A 14,999-nucleotide genomic window follows, 5' to 3' on the forward strand; every position below is an offset into this window, starting at 1 on the left:
TTAATGCTAGTGGCAAAAATCATACTTACTGGGCTGCAGCACCTGACATGCTGCTTGTCTAATGTGTCTGTGTCTCCACCTGTGCCTGGACCACAGGGAACACAAGAACTTGGTAATGCCCATATAAACCTGTTATCTAGCGTAGCTGTGAGCTAGATTGTGATTTAAAGGTATGATCTGGAGTGATGTGATTCGAAGTGATGACCTCTTTGAGGGATCAGCACAGTTCCCGTGAAATATATTGCTGAATGGGATTTTTGGAAGTCACAAAATGTGAAGTTCTTAAGCGCTTTCCATGGTAGCTGGAACCCAGCTCTCAAAGACGCTATCAACAGTCACAACTGTTGTTTTTTCTTATCCCCGTATTTGGTGTGCATTTGGAAAACAAAAGGAAATCGCCTACAGAAACCATGTACCAGGGTGGATATGGCTGCAAAATTAAACACTTGCAAGTTAGGGGTCCCTGGAATTATGTGTTTGAGCTGTTTGCATGTGGTGCAAGGAATTAGAGGCATTGCTGTCAGCTTTCTGGAGTGCACCACTGGGGCGGAGCGTAGCTCTGCAAGTCCACGAGAGCTGGGTCCTTTGGTCAAGGAAAGAGTCCCGAGGATTGTCTGGGCCTCACTCAATGTCAGCTGGGGAGCGCAGGTGGCAGACAGCTGTGGGAAGTCAAGCCTGGTCCAGAGAGCTAAGCTGCTGCTGAAGAAAAGGGAGACCCCAGGACCGAGATGCTTCAGGGTAGGGTTAAAAGCACAGGGATCTGGGGCAGGACAGAGTTAAAAGCACAGGGACCTGAGGCTGCAAAGGGGCTTTTTTTCCAACGGGGAAAAAACTAAAAAAACCTATTTAAATGTTTAGAGTCAGTTGAACTGCAGGGCACAGGCTAGCACGGGGAGATGGACATCTCTAAAGACCAGAGACATGCGGCACCCGTGATGCACTGCCGTACGGAGTTGTGACCCGGCTGGTCAGTTGATAACTGTCAGTGTTTTGTTCCTGTTGGAAATGTCAGACTAAAATGTTCCAACGTTTCTGAGATGCCTGTGCTGTGCAATATGTTGAAGCTCCCAATATTCCTCGTTTTCAGAGCAAAAGGAAAGGACAGCATTTCCTGTGGGAGACTGAGTTGTGTGCATCACATACTCCATGCAGGAGTCTGGTCCCAGGGTTGGATGGGGGATAGCACTGCCGGGGCTAACACTTCAAAATGTTTGATCTTAAGTGGTACAAATAATTGCAGCTCCAGCAGCATCCTTCTGGGTGCTTGTCTTTGCAATCTCTCCCAAGTTTTATTTAAATGAGAAATTTTTATTACTGCTCATTTTTTATTTTTAGTATCAATTTTAACAAGCTTTAATGATTCTAATTGAACTTTAATAATATTTCAGTTATTTACTTATTTCAGTTTTACTAAGTGAATTACTAATAAGCTTTTCATACTTTTAAAATAAGAGTGATTGTGTACAGTAAGCTTAGCTGCATGTATACGACTTTGTGTGCAATAGACACATCCCATGCTCCTAAAGAAGTGGGATATAAAACAATAGTGAGAATTTCGGAGAGAAAGAGGAAGGAGAGGCCATTGCTATAGCCTTGGTAGGATGTAAATTGGGGTTTTATATGGAGAGGGGACTAGAGCAGGCAAAGCAGTGCGGACCAGGTACTGTAGATGGTACATGAATCCTTCTGCATCAGAGCACCAGTGAATTTCTAATGGATGGGTCCTTGGGTCCTGATGTGCCTTAGGGTACACCTCAGAGCGTCCCGTCCTCAGACTAGCCAGATGCTGGCCGGAGCTGTGAGTGAGACGCAGAGCTGCTCTGATGGACTGTGCATGGAGCGTGCTTTGGGCTGTGCCTGCTTTTCCCTTTAAAGTGCACTGCCACACTTCTGTGGCCCTGTAGCAATGGTCTCTTTGAGAGAGGGACAGTCTGTTGCCTGTCTGTCCTTTGAGGACCTCCTGTTGATGCTCTTCATGCAAGCTGAGGGCTTCGTGATGATGAAGTGAGGAGCAGTGGATGGAAGGACAGATTGGCACACACAACTCCCAAATGTTAGCATTGATTGCCATGCTCCGTGCCTAACACATGACTTGCACTAGTCTCTAAAACAAGAAAACTTGTAGTTTGCAGACAAATGAAGACACTGTCAGATGGAGCAAAAAATGACAAAGCCAAGAGGAAGTCTTCTCCTCTATCTAGGATGTTCTCCTCCTACAGTGATATCTCACAGGGTCTCTTTTCGTGAGTCTATTTATTTTCCTTTCCCTAATTAGTATTGTTGGTGTCCTCCACTCAGCTGACAAAGCTGCAGCTTTGAGTAGCTCCCAGCAAATATGATTCATCCTGGATGGGGTGAATAGAGTGACTCAGCGGAAGTGCCAGCAGGATTATTGAAGATGCAGAAAAGGCTCTTAGCAACACGCATTTCAAAGTGAACCGAAGGCACTTCTGCCCAAGGTGCCACCAGCTCATAAGCCACAGATCATGTATTATGGCTTACTATCACTCACAGCTGTGGAGCTTGCTACCTCGTGATCTCAGCTGTGCTCTTGAAGTTTGGATGCTTTGCCGTGTGTCTTGCAAAAAGTGTAAGGAGTCCTTCTGCATTCAAGGCTTGGAAAACCTTGGGAAGCTCAAGCTAAGATGCTGAAGTGCCTGGTAGGCCTTAGGAGGAAGTATGGCCCTTGAGTTGCCTCTCTCGAGGTGAAAAATGGACCAACTGATTCCTTGTAGTTAACATTTGGAAATTCCACTCCACTTTGAGGCACAGTCGAGATGGGTTGACCATTGTGCTCTGTGATGTTAGTGCGTAACAGCTTCTTAATGAAACGTGTCATGAACATGATGTGTATGGGAGTAAATGCTCCTATCCCACCCCGAGTAGGTAAGGCACAGTACACAGAGCAGCACAGAGCCATATCCTGTGTGAATACATTTGGTCTCCAGCAGAGGTATTTGTGAGGGGAGCCCTTTCCTGTACCATCCAAGTATTGCCACAGTAGCTCTGGTGGGAGGTTACTATCTTGGGGCAACAGAGAAAGAACGAGCTGGTGCCCTTGGAGACAGTTACCGTAGAGGGGAATCACACTTATATTTCCTAGCTTAGGTCATTTGCTGCGATTAAAAAGGGCGTTTCTACCACCTTGGGCCACATATTTTGCCAGCACTGACTTGCTTCTTGTCCTGGGCCTTGTCTGTTGTCTCTAAAACACCTAGGGCTGAGATCCCAAGTGTCTCTGATGTCTAGGGAGCCCTTAGATAAAGGTATTTCTGAGATATCAGAGGATTTGTCTCATTGCCAGAAGCAAATGCTCCTGTTCAGAATGCCCGCATCTACCCTGGGGTGATGATGGGAACTCCTCTGTTCTGCTGGTGGAGCTGCTCAGTGCCAGCTGGATGAGCTGCCTGACCCCAGGCCCATCTGTCACATGGCTTCTGGCACCTTCACTCCGGGCTCCAAATTCCTGGAAGGCATGTATCGAGACTGCAAGGACTGATGGGTAAATGAAGGGATTTCTGCCTGGAGGTACCAACTGAGCAACATCTGGTCCTTGGGGCATGGGTAAGATTGTGATACCAGTCATGACCAGGATACCTATCTGAGTGCTCCATGTCTCTGTGTTTTCCTACAAATGTGGCCTTGGACAAAAGTAAATTTGGCCTCAAGAAGGGAGTTTGTTCACAAGGGAGATGTAGCTATGCAAAGAGAACACCCAACTGTTGCTCTGATGACAGGTCTGTCCAGAGGATCTATGAATATGCAGCTTGGGGACCCCAGGAAATTCCCTTGTCACCCTGCAGGAGCTAATGCAGAGCACAGAATAACCCTCTAATCATCGCAGCCGGTCAACTAGTTCTTACTTATACAGAAGTATCTTTGGAAACTCATCTTCAGAGCTGCACAGTAACTCAGCTGATGTGATGTGCCCGTTACATCTGGAAAATCTGGAGATGAAGTTTTGGTGCAGATGGTTTCATTTAGCCTCAGGACATGAAACACAAATGGAAAGATGCCAGATGATCTGGCCAGGGCATCTTACCCACACTATGGTAAGCCTAAAAAGAGAAGAGAAATATCCCCAGTCTTGGCTCAACGGGCCATTCCTTATCAGGAGATTTACAGTCTTGCCACAGGGTGACACATCTAATAGAGTGCTGTCACTATGTATCATTTTTTGACTTTAAAACATCCTTTCAAATGAGCCTACAGCCAAAATCTCCCACTCTGGGACTTGGGTTCCTGAATGCTTCAATGCCAAGGAAATGGTACTTACCAGCTACTGAAGGGGCAGCCACCAGCTGGCTGGACTGTGCTGGGGCTCGATGATGAAATGTCAGAGCAGTGGCACCTTTTCCTAATCTTTCTAGTGAGGAAAAATGTGTGAGGAGCCCATGGAGGGATTAGAGAAGGAGCAAAAGTGTCAGATGAGTTGACCTCCCCATGTTTTGGTTGGAGATGTGGTGGGCCCACAGCTAGCCCTACCTTGGAGACACTACTGGAAGAGCAAACAGGGCAGGTCAGCCCTCAGGTTGGTGATCAATGTACATATGAGCTGCCTTAACAGAAAGCAGGAGTACTTTGAGGAAAGGATCCTGAAGGGCAAAGGCACTAAAGCTGGAAACTGTTGTCATGAGAGAGGTCAGGAGGTGGGGAACAGAGCAGTACAGGCAGATGGGTTAGTGCTGAGGATTACTGGAGAAGAGGCTTGTCTCATCTGCTGTGGTATCACCTCCCTGGGGGAGATGATCAAGGATGGCATGTTTTGTGGCAGAGAGAGGTCTCAGCCAGGAGCACCATCTGCTGTTGGGGTTTCCCTTGCCAAGGGGGAATACAGCCCTTCAGACTGAAGCACCAACACTCCCCATGGCCAGACATCATCATTCCTAGGTCTTGTCCAAGTGGGGCTTTAGTGAGGGCACAAGCAGGCCATATTTTTTGAGATAAATCAACAAATAAATTCAGGTGAATCTTCTCAGCCAGCCCTGGTGAGCAGCCAGATGCACTCGAGCAGATACACGCATGGAGAGGGCTGAGCATCTGCAATGCTTTCTCTTCACGAGACATCATTAAAGCTGCCTTTCCAGCACAGAGAAGGCCACACATCCCCCAGCCACACTGTCAGCAGATGCCACTGACATTTGAGTCTGGATCCTAGGGGGCCCTCCTAGAGTCCATCCTGACTGGTATCTCACTGCCGTCCTGTTGTTTGAGTCAGAGAATGTTTCATTGTCTGTGGCTTTCAACAGCAGTCTCCTGTCGAAATGACCTTGTTTCTTAGTAGGCATCTGCAAAGTCTGAGCATTTTTTCCCTGCATTCTGTTTCATTTTTTTGCTTTTTTTAATTCTGCAGAAATCCAATATGAAAATATCAGACCTTTTTATGTGGCAGCAGTTTCTGTTTGCTTTTGGATTTTACTATTTGGGGACTTTTTTTTTGAGAAGAAACACAGCTGCTATTGCATGGTGAATGTGCCAGGTTTTAATAAGGCATCATCATCATTAGAGCGATGAAACTTTTGCTTTGCCAACAACCAGTGACACAACCCATTTAGCTCTAATAAAAGCTCTGAAATGAAGTGAGCTGTTGTTCCCTGCGGGAAGGCAGGTAAATCTGTGCTCCCTGATGCACGCAATGAGCTTATTGCCTTCTGGGGTTGGTTGGGTTTTGCTCTGGAGGTTTTAAACCTTTACTCTCTCTGTCTTTCCCTCAGTGATTTTGTTTGTGTCTCTGCAGGATGGATGACATTCAGCTTTGCAAAGAAATCAGTCGTCTGAAAAAGGAGCTTCAAAAACTCATAGCCCTTCCAGGTAAGGCTTTGTAAAGTTTCAGAAAGCTGCACGATGCATTTGCAGTCAGCAAAAGATTTCTGTGAAATTCAAGAAGCTCTTGAATGGCTCCCGCTCTGGGATGCTCTTGGAGACACAGCTGACCTGAGATCTTTCTTAGGAGCTTGATTGCTTGCCATACTACCAAGGAGGCCTTGTCCAGGCCTGGACTGAAGGGTAGAGAGGAAACAGAATAGGAAAAGAAGTAGAAATCCTTTGCGGGGGAGCATGGGTCTGACATAGGGGGAGGAAGGGGAATGGTTGTTAGGTGGCGATGAATGCCGACATGGTGGGACCTGCCATGTCCACCAAGGAGGCCTCCCAAATGAGTCTGTAGAAGAAGAAGGGGACATCTTTAGACTACACTGTAGAGGGGCTTCTTTGGAGGTGAAGGAAGGGAGATGCCTTCAAAAGCCTGAAGTACTTGAAAAGCAATGAATTCTTGCTGTGGCCACATCAGAAACATCTGTCACCCACTGGGCAGACGACAGCTGCTGCCAAGGCAGGCCACACTCCCAGTCACAGCCAGGGTGGGATGGGTACTAGCAGCACATCATGCCAAAGGGACTTGGAGATTCACCCTGCTTTAGGTGAATACTACGTTCAGGATGTGGAATAGAGGTAAACAGCTAAGGGCAATGTGTAAAAACTTCAACTGGGAGGAAATGCTGCTTTTTTCCTTCATTGCCATGACCAGTGACCCTCCCTGTGGCAGCCAGCAAACCACCTACCTCCCTTCACAGCCCAGGGAAGGTCAAACTAGGCTCTCTAAAGGATCCCCTTCAGCCAAAATATTCAAATAAAAGCACACAACAAACTGCTCAGGGCTTGAATGAGAATGAGCAAGGAAGGTTTTCCCTTGAGCTGTTTCCATGACTTTTCCTAAAGCTCTGCCTCCTCCTAGGACATCCCTGTTCAGCCCACTGGTAAAGGACTTTACCTGTGTTTATTGGGCCAGATGGGAGGCATACCCCTGCTTTTTTGTTCCCATGAGTTTGGGCATCCAAGCAGTAAGATCTGGACCTCAGTTATTTCCACCTCAAATATCTCACTGAAGATCTTGAACTTACTGAGACCAATGAGTGTTCAGCAGGGGGCAATGCCTGAATCCAGACAACAGGCTAGTTGTGCACATCAGTTTGCCAGAGCAGCAGCTCAGCTGATAGGTCCTTTACAAGAGGTTATCTCAAAGCCAAAGACAGCAAGAGGCCTTGACTAACACTGTAGTGGTGCTGTGCTGTGTGTGCTTACGAATCATCAACATGTAGATTGAGACACTGGCTGCTGCTTAATATGCAGATCTCGATCAGTTTTGATACAACCTGGCTGCATCCAGAGGAAAGTTCAGACCGGGGAAGTGAGGATTCTGGCATAAAGATAGGAGCTACTTGCAAAGTGTAGACCCATATTCCATATGAGCTTTTGGTTTAAACACTCTCTAGTTCATAAAATAAGACTTGACCTAAGTGATGGCTCAGAACCAGAGATAAACTGGAACTTCTCTGAGCCTTGAGAAATGTGACTGGCTTTCCTTCACCTGCTTTGGTTTTTCATTTCTGGCCTTTTCAGCATTCCCAGTTTCCACTGAGACCAGAAATGCTGGTAGCATGCAGGATGCTCTTTTTGTTTTTATAACTTGACTCAAATCAGACTGTGCTAGAAAAATGCTGCAGATCACTATTTTGGAGACAGCAGCAGATCATAACTAAAAATGGGTGTTGAGGTCTGGTTCAGATAAGGACACAAACGCGTCAGTGCTTACTCAGAGCTCAGCCAGACCTGTAGCTTGAAATCTCACCAGATCAAGTTGTCTTTAATAATTCAGAGGCACACCACAGCTATGATGGACTGTGACATCAGCAAGTTGGAAAAAAAGGTGCAGTGTTTGTACAGTGGATATGTTTACTCTAGCGTGCTTTAACTCATGAGTTAGATTGTTAATTAACTCCAAATAGCTGATATGTTTGTGCACCAACCTGATGGCTCCGACTGCCATGGCATCTGAATGACATTGTAAGCGCTCCTGTTCCCAGTAGAGAGATGGGAGCTGCTGCACAGAGAGACCATAGCAATGGCCAGGTGACTTTGCATTAACTATTCATGGTAAGAGGCCAATGGCTGTGGCCCATACCTAGTCCAGATGAGCTTTCTCTGCTGGGAAGCCTCAGCTCATTGCATACACAGGATCATGTATCATCCCAATGGTAGGAGAAACCTCTGTTTGCTGGGGATGTTTCTAACAGCATGATGATTGTGAGAAGTTCCTCCTACTCAGACTCCCACAGCAACACCTCAGATCAATATATAACAGACTTTAAACTACAAATCAATACACAGTTTAGGTAACTGCTGAGACTCAGCCTACAGGTTTGCTCCATGCTGTGAATTTCACTGCATTTTTATTTAGCTGAAGGGAGACTGGAGATTGATCCATCCTGTGCTGGACTGGTTTTGAAGCTGGCTGCTGAATTCAGAAATGGTATTAAATAGCTGCAGGATGGACAGTCACAGTCTCCCCTCAAGGTAACTCTCCAGTTATCTTTAACTCCCTTTAGCCCTATCGCTATCATCTTCACGTAACTCACTTACCATTATATACCAGTCTATATAGGGTAGGGCTTTACAGTGATGTCAGAGTTTCCCAGGTCTTTTCAGACTCACTGCACAAAGATACATGGCACAAGCGGGCCCCAGAGTGCTAAAGATAGGCCACTCTGGGACTCTGGGGGTGCAGGTGACAACCAAGGCTAACACATTCAGAGTAGTAGCTTGCCAGACACTTGTGGTCATCCTTGTCACTGGGATGGGAATGACATCAGTGGAGGCTCACAATGATTTGGAAGGTCAGATACACTGAATGAGATTGCAGAGACTGAGTTCAGCAGGGAATGAGACCGCACTAAGCCAGTGGATCATACCGGTCTTCATGTCTGTATGTATGGGTAAATGGTGTATCGTGTTCCCAAAACACCTGAGCATTTTTGACAATTCCTTCCAATTCCTTTGTTAGGCACCTGAATCCATGGCTGGGTTTGCAGCCATATGGAGAACCCAGCTCAGAAGCAGCCAAATAGGATCTCTCAAGCCTTGCATAGCTCACGTCTGTGCTGAGACTGTGTGGCTGGGTGTACTGGCATGGGAATTGCAGGATAAGCAAGTCCCAGCTGATGGATGACATCTGAATTGACATCTCTGATCTCCCTGGGACCAGACACCCAGCAGTGGAGGATGAAGACTCTTGAGGAGTCATGGTCTTTCCTACTGGTGAGGCCACCTTCCTGAGGTTCCCATTCTCTGAGGCTCACAGTTGCATCTTGCACTGCTCAGCCCCTTGAAAATTTTGGGGAGCAGTTTAAAATCCAAAGTTTGGACACACTTGGGCTATCCTCTCCCAGCCAGGCTGATTTGGACAAGGATGTTGCTTACTTAATGGCCTGTGTCTTGATCCAGGTGATTGGCTTGGCTTTTACTGCTTCTATCACATCCGTTCCTATATGGAGCAGAATCAGAGCCAGCCTTGCCTCAGCTTGGGGGGATGGCCCCTGTCAATGTGTTAAATGTATTCCCTGTGCTGCAGAGACCGAGAAGTCCAATGAGGAGAAGCAGAGGGAAGAGGAGCTGGTGCAGCAGATACACAAGCTGGTGGAAACACGGGATTTCCTGGTGGATGATGTGGAATTTGAGAGGCTCAGGTAGCTTGGTGCAAATTAGTCCTGTTTTCCAGAGCAATTATTGCCTGTCTGGGTCAGCTGACCTGATTCTTGGCGTATACAGTGTGTATAGTAGGTTGGAGAACAGAACTCCATGTGCTCCCAAAGGCATTACCTGCACAGTCCATTCTTAAATCTGGATCACCATCCAAAGCGGTCATACTCCAGGTGCATGTCAAATGGCATGCCCTTGGCCTCCTTGAAGCAGGAACAAAGGGTAGTAGTAAAGAGGGTCTGTCATGTTCCCTGGGTAATTCTTGCTTGAGTGAACAAACTTTGTGCATGCTGCCCTCCCTGCCACCCCAGGGTCTCCCGGGGTGCTCCCAAAGCAAGTCTTGGAATCAGTGCTGTACAGTGAGGTACTGAGCAGTCCCGACCCACTGTTCCAGACTGTCTGCAGATGCAGGCAGAGATTGCTGTGCTGGTCACACTCAGGTCATGCCTTGTAGCTTTCTGAACACTGTAGACTAGGCACGTCCTCCCAGAGAAGAGCTGAGCTTGTGACATATTCATGTGACTCTAGAAACAGGAGTTGAAGAGGCTAAGGCAATTATTGACTCTTGAGATAGACAATGGAGAGAGAGATGGGCATGGCTATTTGAGCAGCTGGGTGTGGCCTGAGAAAAGTTTACAAACCAGGATTTTATGAGGAGGGGGTGAGAAAATAGCCACTTAGCACCTACTGTATTGGATCCGTCTGCAAAATATGGCTCACTTGTGAGCATATGTTAAAACCTCTTTCTCCAAGGAAGCTGCTTTGCTTCCACCAAGGGAGCAGGAACTTCTCTTGCAGCTGCTATTAGCTCCAGAGGGCTTTCCAGGGGGCTTTCACTGTTGCAGACAGAATGCTCAATTGCCATCTCTCCAAAGAGCACTGTGGTGGATACACAGTCACAGAACAAGGTGGCTTAGCCAGAAGTTGCTCTTCTGGCTTCCAGTCTGTGCTATCATGCCTCACTGGATGCTTCTGGATGCCTTGCCATTCCTTTCCCGAGTGGTAACCGATCTCCTTTATCACAGGGAAAGGGAAGAAGACAAGGAAATGGCAGAATTCCTGCAAAGCAAGCTCTCCAAAAGCTACCTCCAGAAAGCAAGTAGGTGGTTAATGAGTTTTATTTCTTGCCTAGAATCTCTCTGGCAGTTTCTCCGTTTCACTACATTGTCTGCCCCCCAAATTTCATTGCTCTGTGCAGGCTTTTTTTGCTGGAGGCATCTGCTACTGGAGGAGGGTGGGAGAAAATGGCAACTGGGGGCAGGGGTGGTGGTGCTCGTGCTTGAGATCATGTTGTGGAAACATACCAGATTGGTATGGATGCTGTGCTTCCATTTCTCTCTTGCATTTCCACCCAGTATGTCCTATGAGAACTGGGATGGGTAGGTGTCCTTTCATGTCTCATGTACTTCATCTGACCCTTCCCAACCAGCTCCTTATGTCTCATCACACTGTTAACTGAGGTCACAAGTTGTAGTATACCATCCCCTCCTCCTCTAGTCCTGGCCTCTGAAGCAGGACTTCCTCTTCCCTGTGCCTCCATCTTTTCTGGAGGAACACACCTCTAGTACAGTGGGAGGCATGTCCGGTCCAGGGTCCCTGTGTGCGTGTCCTGCCTTATGGATGCCTGGGAAGCACACCCAGTGATAGGCCTCATGATGGCAGGAGCTCCTGCCCAGCTATGGGGGTAAGGAGGGGCCATGGGTCTGTGCCCTTGTCACCAAGAAGACACTGACCCTGAAGTTAATGATGCCTCTTTCCGTAGCTCCTGTCAAAGAGAAGAAAATGACTTCCAGGGGGCAGCAAACCTCCGCGCCGTATATGACCAAAACGGGCCTCACTCTGCTCAAAGAGTGCTGTGGTTTCACTTGTTCCATCATGTAGGCCTGCCCCAAGCTCCTCTGCACAGAACATGATCACGGTAACATACACATCCTAGGAAGCCAGGCTGGGCAAGAGAGGCTTCCTCAGGGTACTGAAACTCCCAAGTTCCTGTGTGGGTGGGTGAGTGAGGGTGGATGGGAGATGTATGGCTCTTGGCACAGCAGAAATGGGGCACAAGAGACCACCAGGCTACAACTCTGCTCCGTGGGGGTGTCAGCAGGACAAAAGTTCCAGAGCCCCGCTGATTCCTGAGAGAGTAGGGCTGCAGTTGTGGCTGGAAGGAGGCTGAGGAGATGGAAAGAAAGCTGGGTGGAGAGGGAAGAAAGATGGAAGTCAGGGAGGAGCGGGGGCAGGCACACTGAGGGATGGTACTGTGGGCACCAAGACATCTTGCTGCAACCATGAAGAGAAGGGAGTTGTAGATCAAATGCATTGCTGGTGTAAATGCCTGGTCTGGTACTCATGGAGTTACACCACTGATGTCCTTTGTCTTCTTGTAGCATCTTCTCTGAAAATTTGAGAAATCTTCAGGCGTATCTATCCTTGAAGGTCCTCATATGCCTTCTTCCTGCCCCTCTCAATCTATTTCTTCTTAGCAGGTTACAGTTAAGTCACTGATATCTGCGACATTACCTTACAATCATGCCTGCCTAACTGTAAAAGTGATATGTTCCTTATTTTCCAAACAGAGTTTACTAAGGGCCAAGCTATGACAGTTGTACAGGACTCTCCTTTCACTGCTCAGCTGCTGAGGAGCAACTAGTTGCACTGCTGTTCATTTGCTAACAGCTCAGGGCAAAAACTCTTTCCTGAAAGCGTAAAATGAACATTGTCACTTGACTTTGTAAAAATCTCAGGTAGTGGCAGACCAGTAAAGAAATGCTTCTTGCCATTGCAGTCTGGTGTGGACTCCCTCTCCTCAGCCCAGGAGGAGGCTAAAACCAGTGTGCTCACAGAGGTAGATGGTTGGATCCCCACAAGATCAGCCCTGCCTGGCTCAAGCTGCCTCCTTACCCTCATATTCATATGCTACACTGCTCCATGCAAAATTCTGCCAAAATCGGTGTCTGTGGAGTGCAGACAAGTCAAGCAAGGCCTAAACATCTTAGTGGGAGCTGGAGCAAAAGCTGTACTGGTGATAGCTGGTGAGCTGAGGTCACTCCTGCCAGAAGGCAGCGTGGACAAAGATGAAGCAATCTGCAGCTGAGATAAAATTGTATCTACAAGGATATGCTTTGATATGCTTGAACTGGCATTCTAGGCTCCAGCATCACAAACCTGAGTGCAGACCTTACAGCTCATCAGGAGGCAGCTGGCAAGGAGGGTAGGAATTGAAACTACTTGCCCACTGAGCTCCCACCTTACTCAGTGCCTGGGCTTCACCCAGTAGGTGATGAGCATGGCCAAAGCTGAGAGCTGGGTCCTTACTGACAACACATGTGATAAGCGCTGTGTAAGAGGAAGATGATGTTAATATAGGTCCAGTGGGTTGTAGTGTCTCCAGGGGAGGATACATCTCATCCTTTAATATTGCTGGTGTCTCTTCCATTGTGGCAGGTGGCCTGACATCCAAGGGTTAGTGACATTGGCACTGGGCACTCTGTAAAGCAGGATCAGTTCTGCAGCTATTGGGGAGGGCATGTGCTGAGGGTATCCCATGGTCACAACCCCTGGTTTCCTCTCTCTTGCCTTACTTCACCAGGTCTCCAGACAGAGTCCACAACTTGCTCTCTTCCGAGAGTTTTGACTTCCCGTCATTGTTCATGCTTCCCACTGCAGCACCAACACCGAAGAGACTTTCCAAGCAGGCTGGTGCAAGCTTGGATGATGGCATGTTTTCTTGGTGCCGCATCAACAGTCGTCGCCTTCATAACACCAACAAACACCGAATTCCACCCAAGCTCAGCTTGGAAGAGGCATGTGCAGCAGCGGCAAGCAAGTCCATGACAAAGAGGACTGGTGCAATTCTTTACCTGAACAGAGTAATAAAACAAGCACTGGGAGCTAATGTTCAGAGAACACTGTGCTCCAACATCTAAAAAATGCTGTGGCCTTGCATGAGCTCTCATCCTTGGCCCTTGTACCATCTTGTTGGGTCTCTTTTCTATGGGCTGATTCCAAAGGACTCGTTGTGGGGAGTGTCTCTGTTTTGCATTTTGTTGTGTTTGCATCAGTTTTAATGCAAGGTGCTGGATGGTTCTGAGTAGAGCTGCGGAAACGGGAAAGGACAGTCTCCACAAGCGGCTGAATGAAGCGTTATTTCTTGTAAAGTTACTACCTGAGCACGGACCTGCTGTGTTGAAGTGTGGCTGGATGAATTGATTTCCCCACCTCACTGCTACTAGATTTAGGGAAAATTAGAGTAAAAGGGAAAATGAGAGGAATTCAGGAGAAGAATGGGACAAAGTGCAGAGGGAAATGAAAACCAAACAGGAGACTAAAAGTGTGGCAAGGAAAGCTGGAAAGAGCACATGAGAGACGCTCTGACTATCAAAGAGTGTCTTGCCCTACAGTTCCCCAGCCAGCACCTCTGGACTTTGCGCCATGAGCTAGACATGAAGCGCTATGTGAAAGATGCACAATGCTCCAAGGTCGCCCAGTGTTGCAGTTCATGCTGGCCCTTGTGAACACTCACCTGTGTCGCGATGGCACAGCTAGAGCTGCTAATGCCCATTTTGGCAGGACAGGGGCTCTCTAGCTGTCTGTGAAGCTCCTGCACTGCATAGTCTTCTGTCCTTTAGGATAGTATGGTTTCACTGGGCGGCCTGGGGTGGCCGCCGATGTGGGTGGCTTCTCAAGAGCTCTGATTACCCTTTGGCAAAAATGCTGAGGCCATCAGCTCAGTCCTGCTGCAACTCACTGTAGTGATGTGTTCCTGCCTGGGTCACTGTCCAGTGTGCCTATGCAGATGAGCTGGTCATATCCCACGTGGCTCTTTTCATTGTGTCTGCTGCTATAACACGTTCATCCTCATAAAACGCAGCACAGGTGGGATCTTTCCTTTGTGCGACACTGTAAGTAGGTCTGAGTTCCTCCTGCATTTATTTATCAGCACTGCTGTAAGACCCAGTGTGTGGGACCCACTTTCTAACTTTTGCAAGGGGTTTCTCATTTACTTTTCCTTCCTGAGCAATCTCTTCCCCAAATGGTTTTTATCAACAGTCAGGAAAAGTCCACAAACTCTAAAACAATCCCTCTGCACACTCACAGGACCAGATGTGAGGCCCAAATTGGCTAACATGGTACCTGGTCATCTCCAGCAAACTTGACCCTGCTGTAGTTCGTATCACTTCTGAACTGACTTCAGTGGTCTCAGTCTGGAGCCTGCTTTCATTTTGTGTTGCTCATTACTAACGACCTACAGCATCTCACAGCCACTGCTTGCTGGTTCTGGTCCTCTCCTTTGGAGTGGCTTCTCTTCAGGCTGGAGGGAAGGTTGGAAAGTGCTGTAGATAGCAGAAGTAAATTAAGTCACAGAGAGATCCCCTCTGCTTTGCTAACCCATCTAACCGAGAGATGTGCCTCCACATTGTAGAGCACACTTGGAACTGTTGCCCAAGCAGGAGTGGTGAGTAGTGTCACAG

General features: G+C 47.7%; 1 protein-coding gene across 4 annotated transcripts in view; it reads left to right on the forward strand.

The window, feature by feature from the left end:
- Positions 1-13,689, forward strand: part of LOC104143585 (bMERB domain-containing protein 1) — a 37,358-nt gene extending 23,669 nt beyond the window's left edge. For 2 of the 4 annotated variants that reach the window (XM_068913258.1, XM_068913257.1), the window contains 5 exons: positions 5,738-5,811; positions 9,407-9,521; positions 10,560-10,633; positions 11,297-11,452; positions 13,118-13,689. In XM_068913258.1, the coding sequence (XP_068769359.1) occupies positions 5,738-5,811; positions 9,407-9,521; positions 10,560-10,633; positions 11,297-11,415 (382 nt within the window). In that variant the 3' untranslated portion in view covers positions 11,416-11,452; positions 13,118-13,689. The remainder of the gene's footprint in view (positions 1-5,737; positions 5,812-9,406; positions 9,522-10,559; positions 10,634-11,296; positions 11,453-13,117) is intronic. The other 2 variants (XM_068913256.1, XM_068913255.1) reach the window with 1 other exon arrangement.
- The last annotated feature ends 1,310 nt before the right edge of the window (positions 13,690-14,999 follow it).

The sequence above is a fragment of the Struthio camelus genome, chromosome 19 (assembly GCF_040807025.1).
Source record: "Struthio camelus isolate bStrCam1 chromosome 19, bStrCam1.hap1, whole genome shotgun sequence".
Lineage (NCBI taxonomy): Eukaryota > Metazoa > Chordata > Aves > Struthioniformes > Struthionidae > Struthio > Struthio camelus.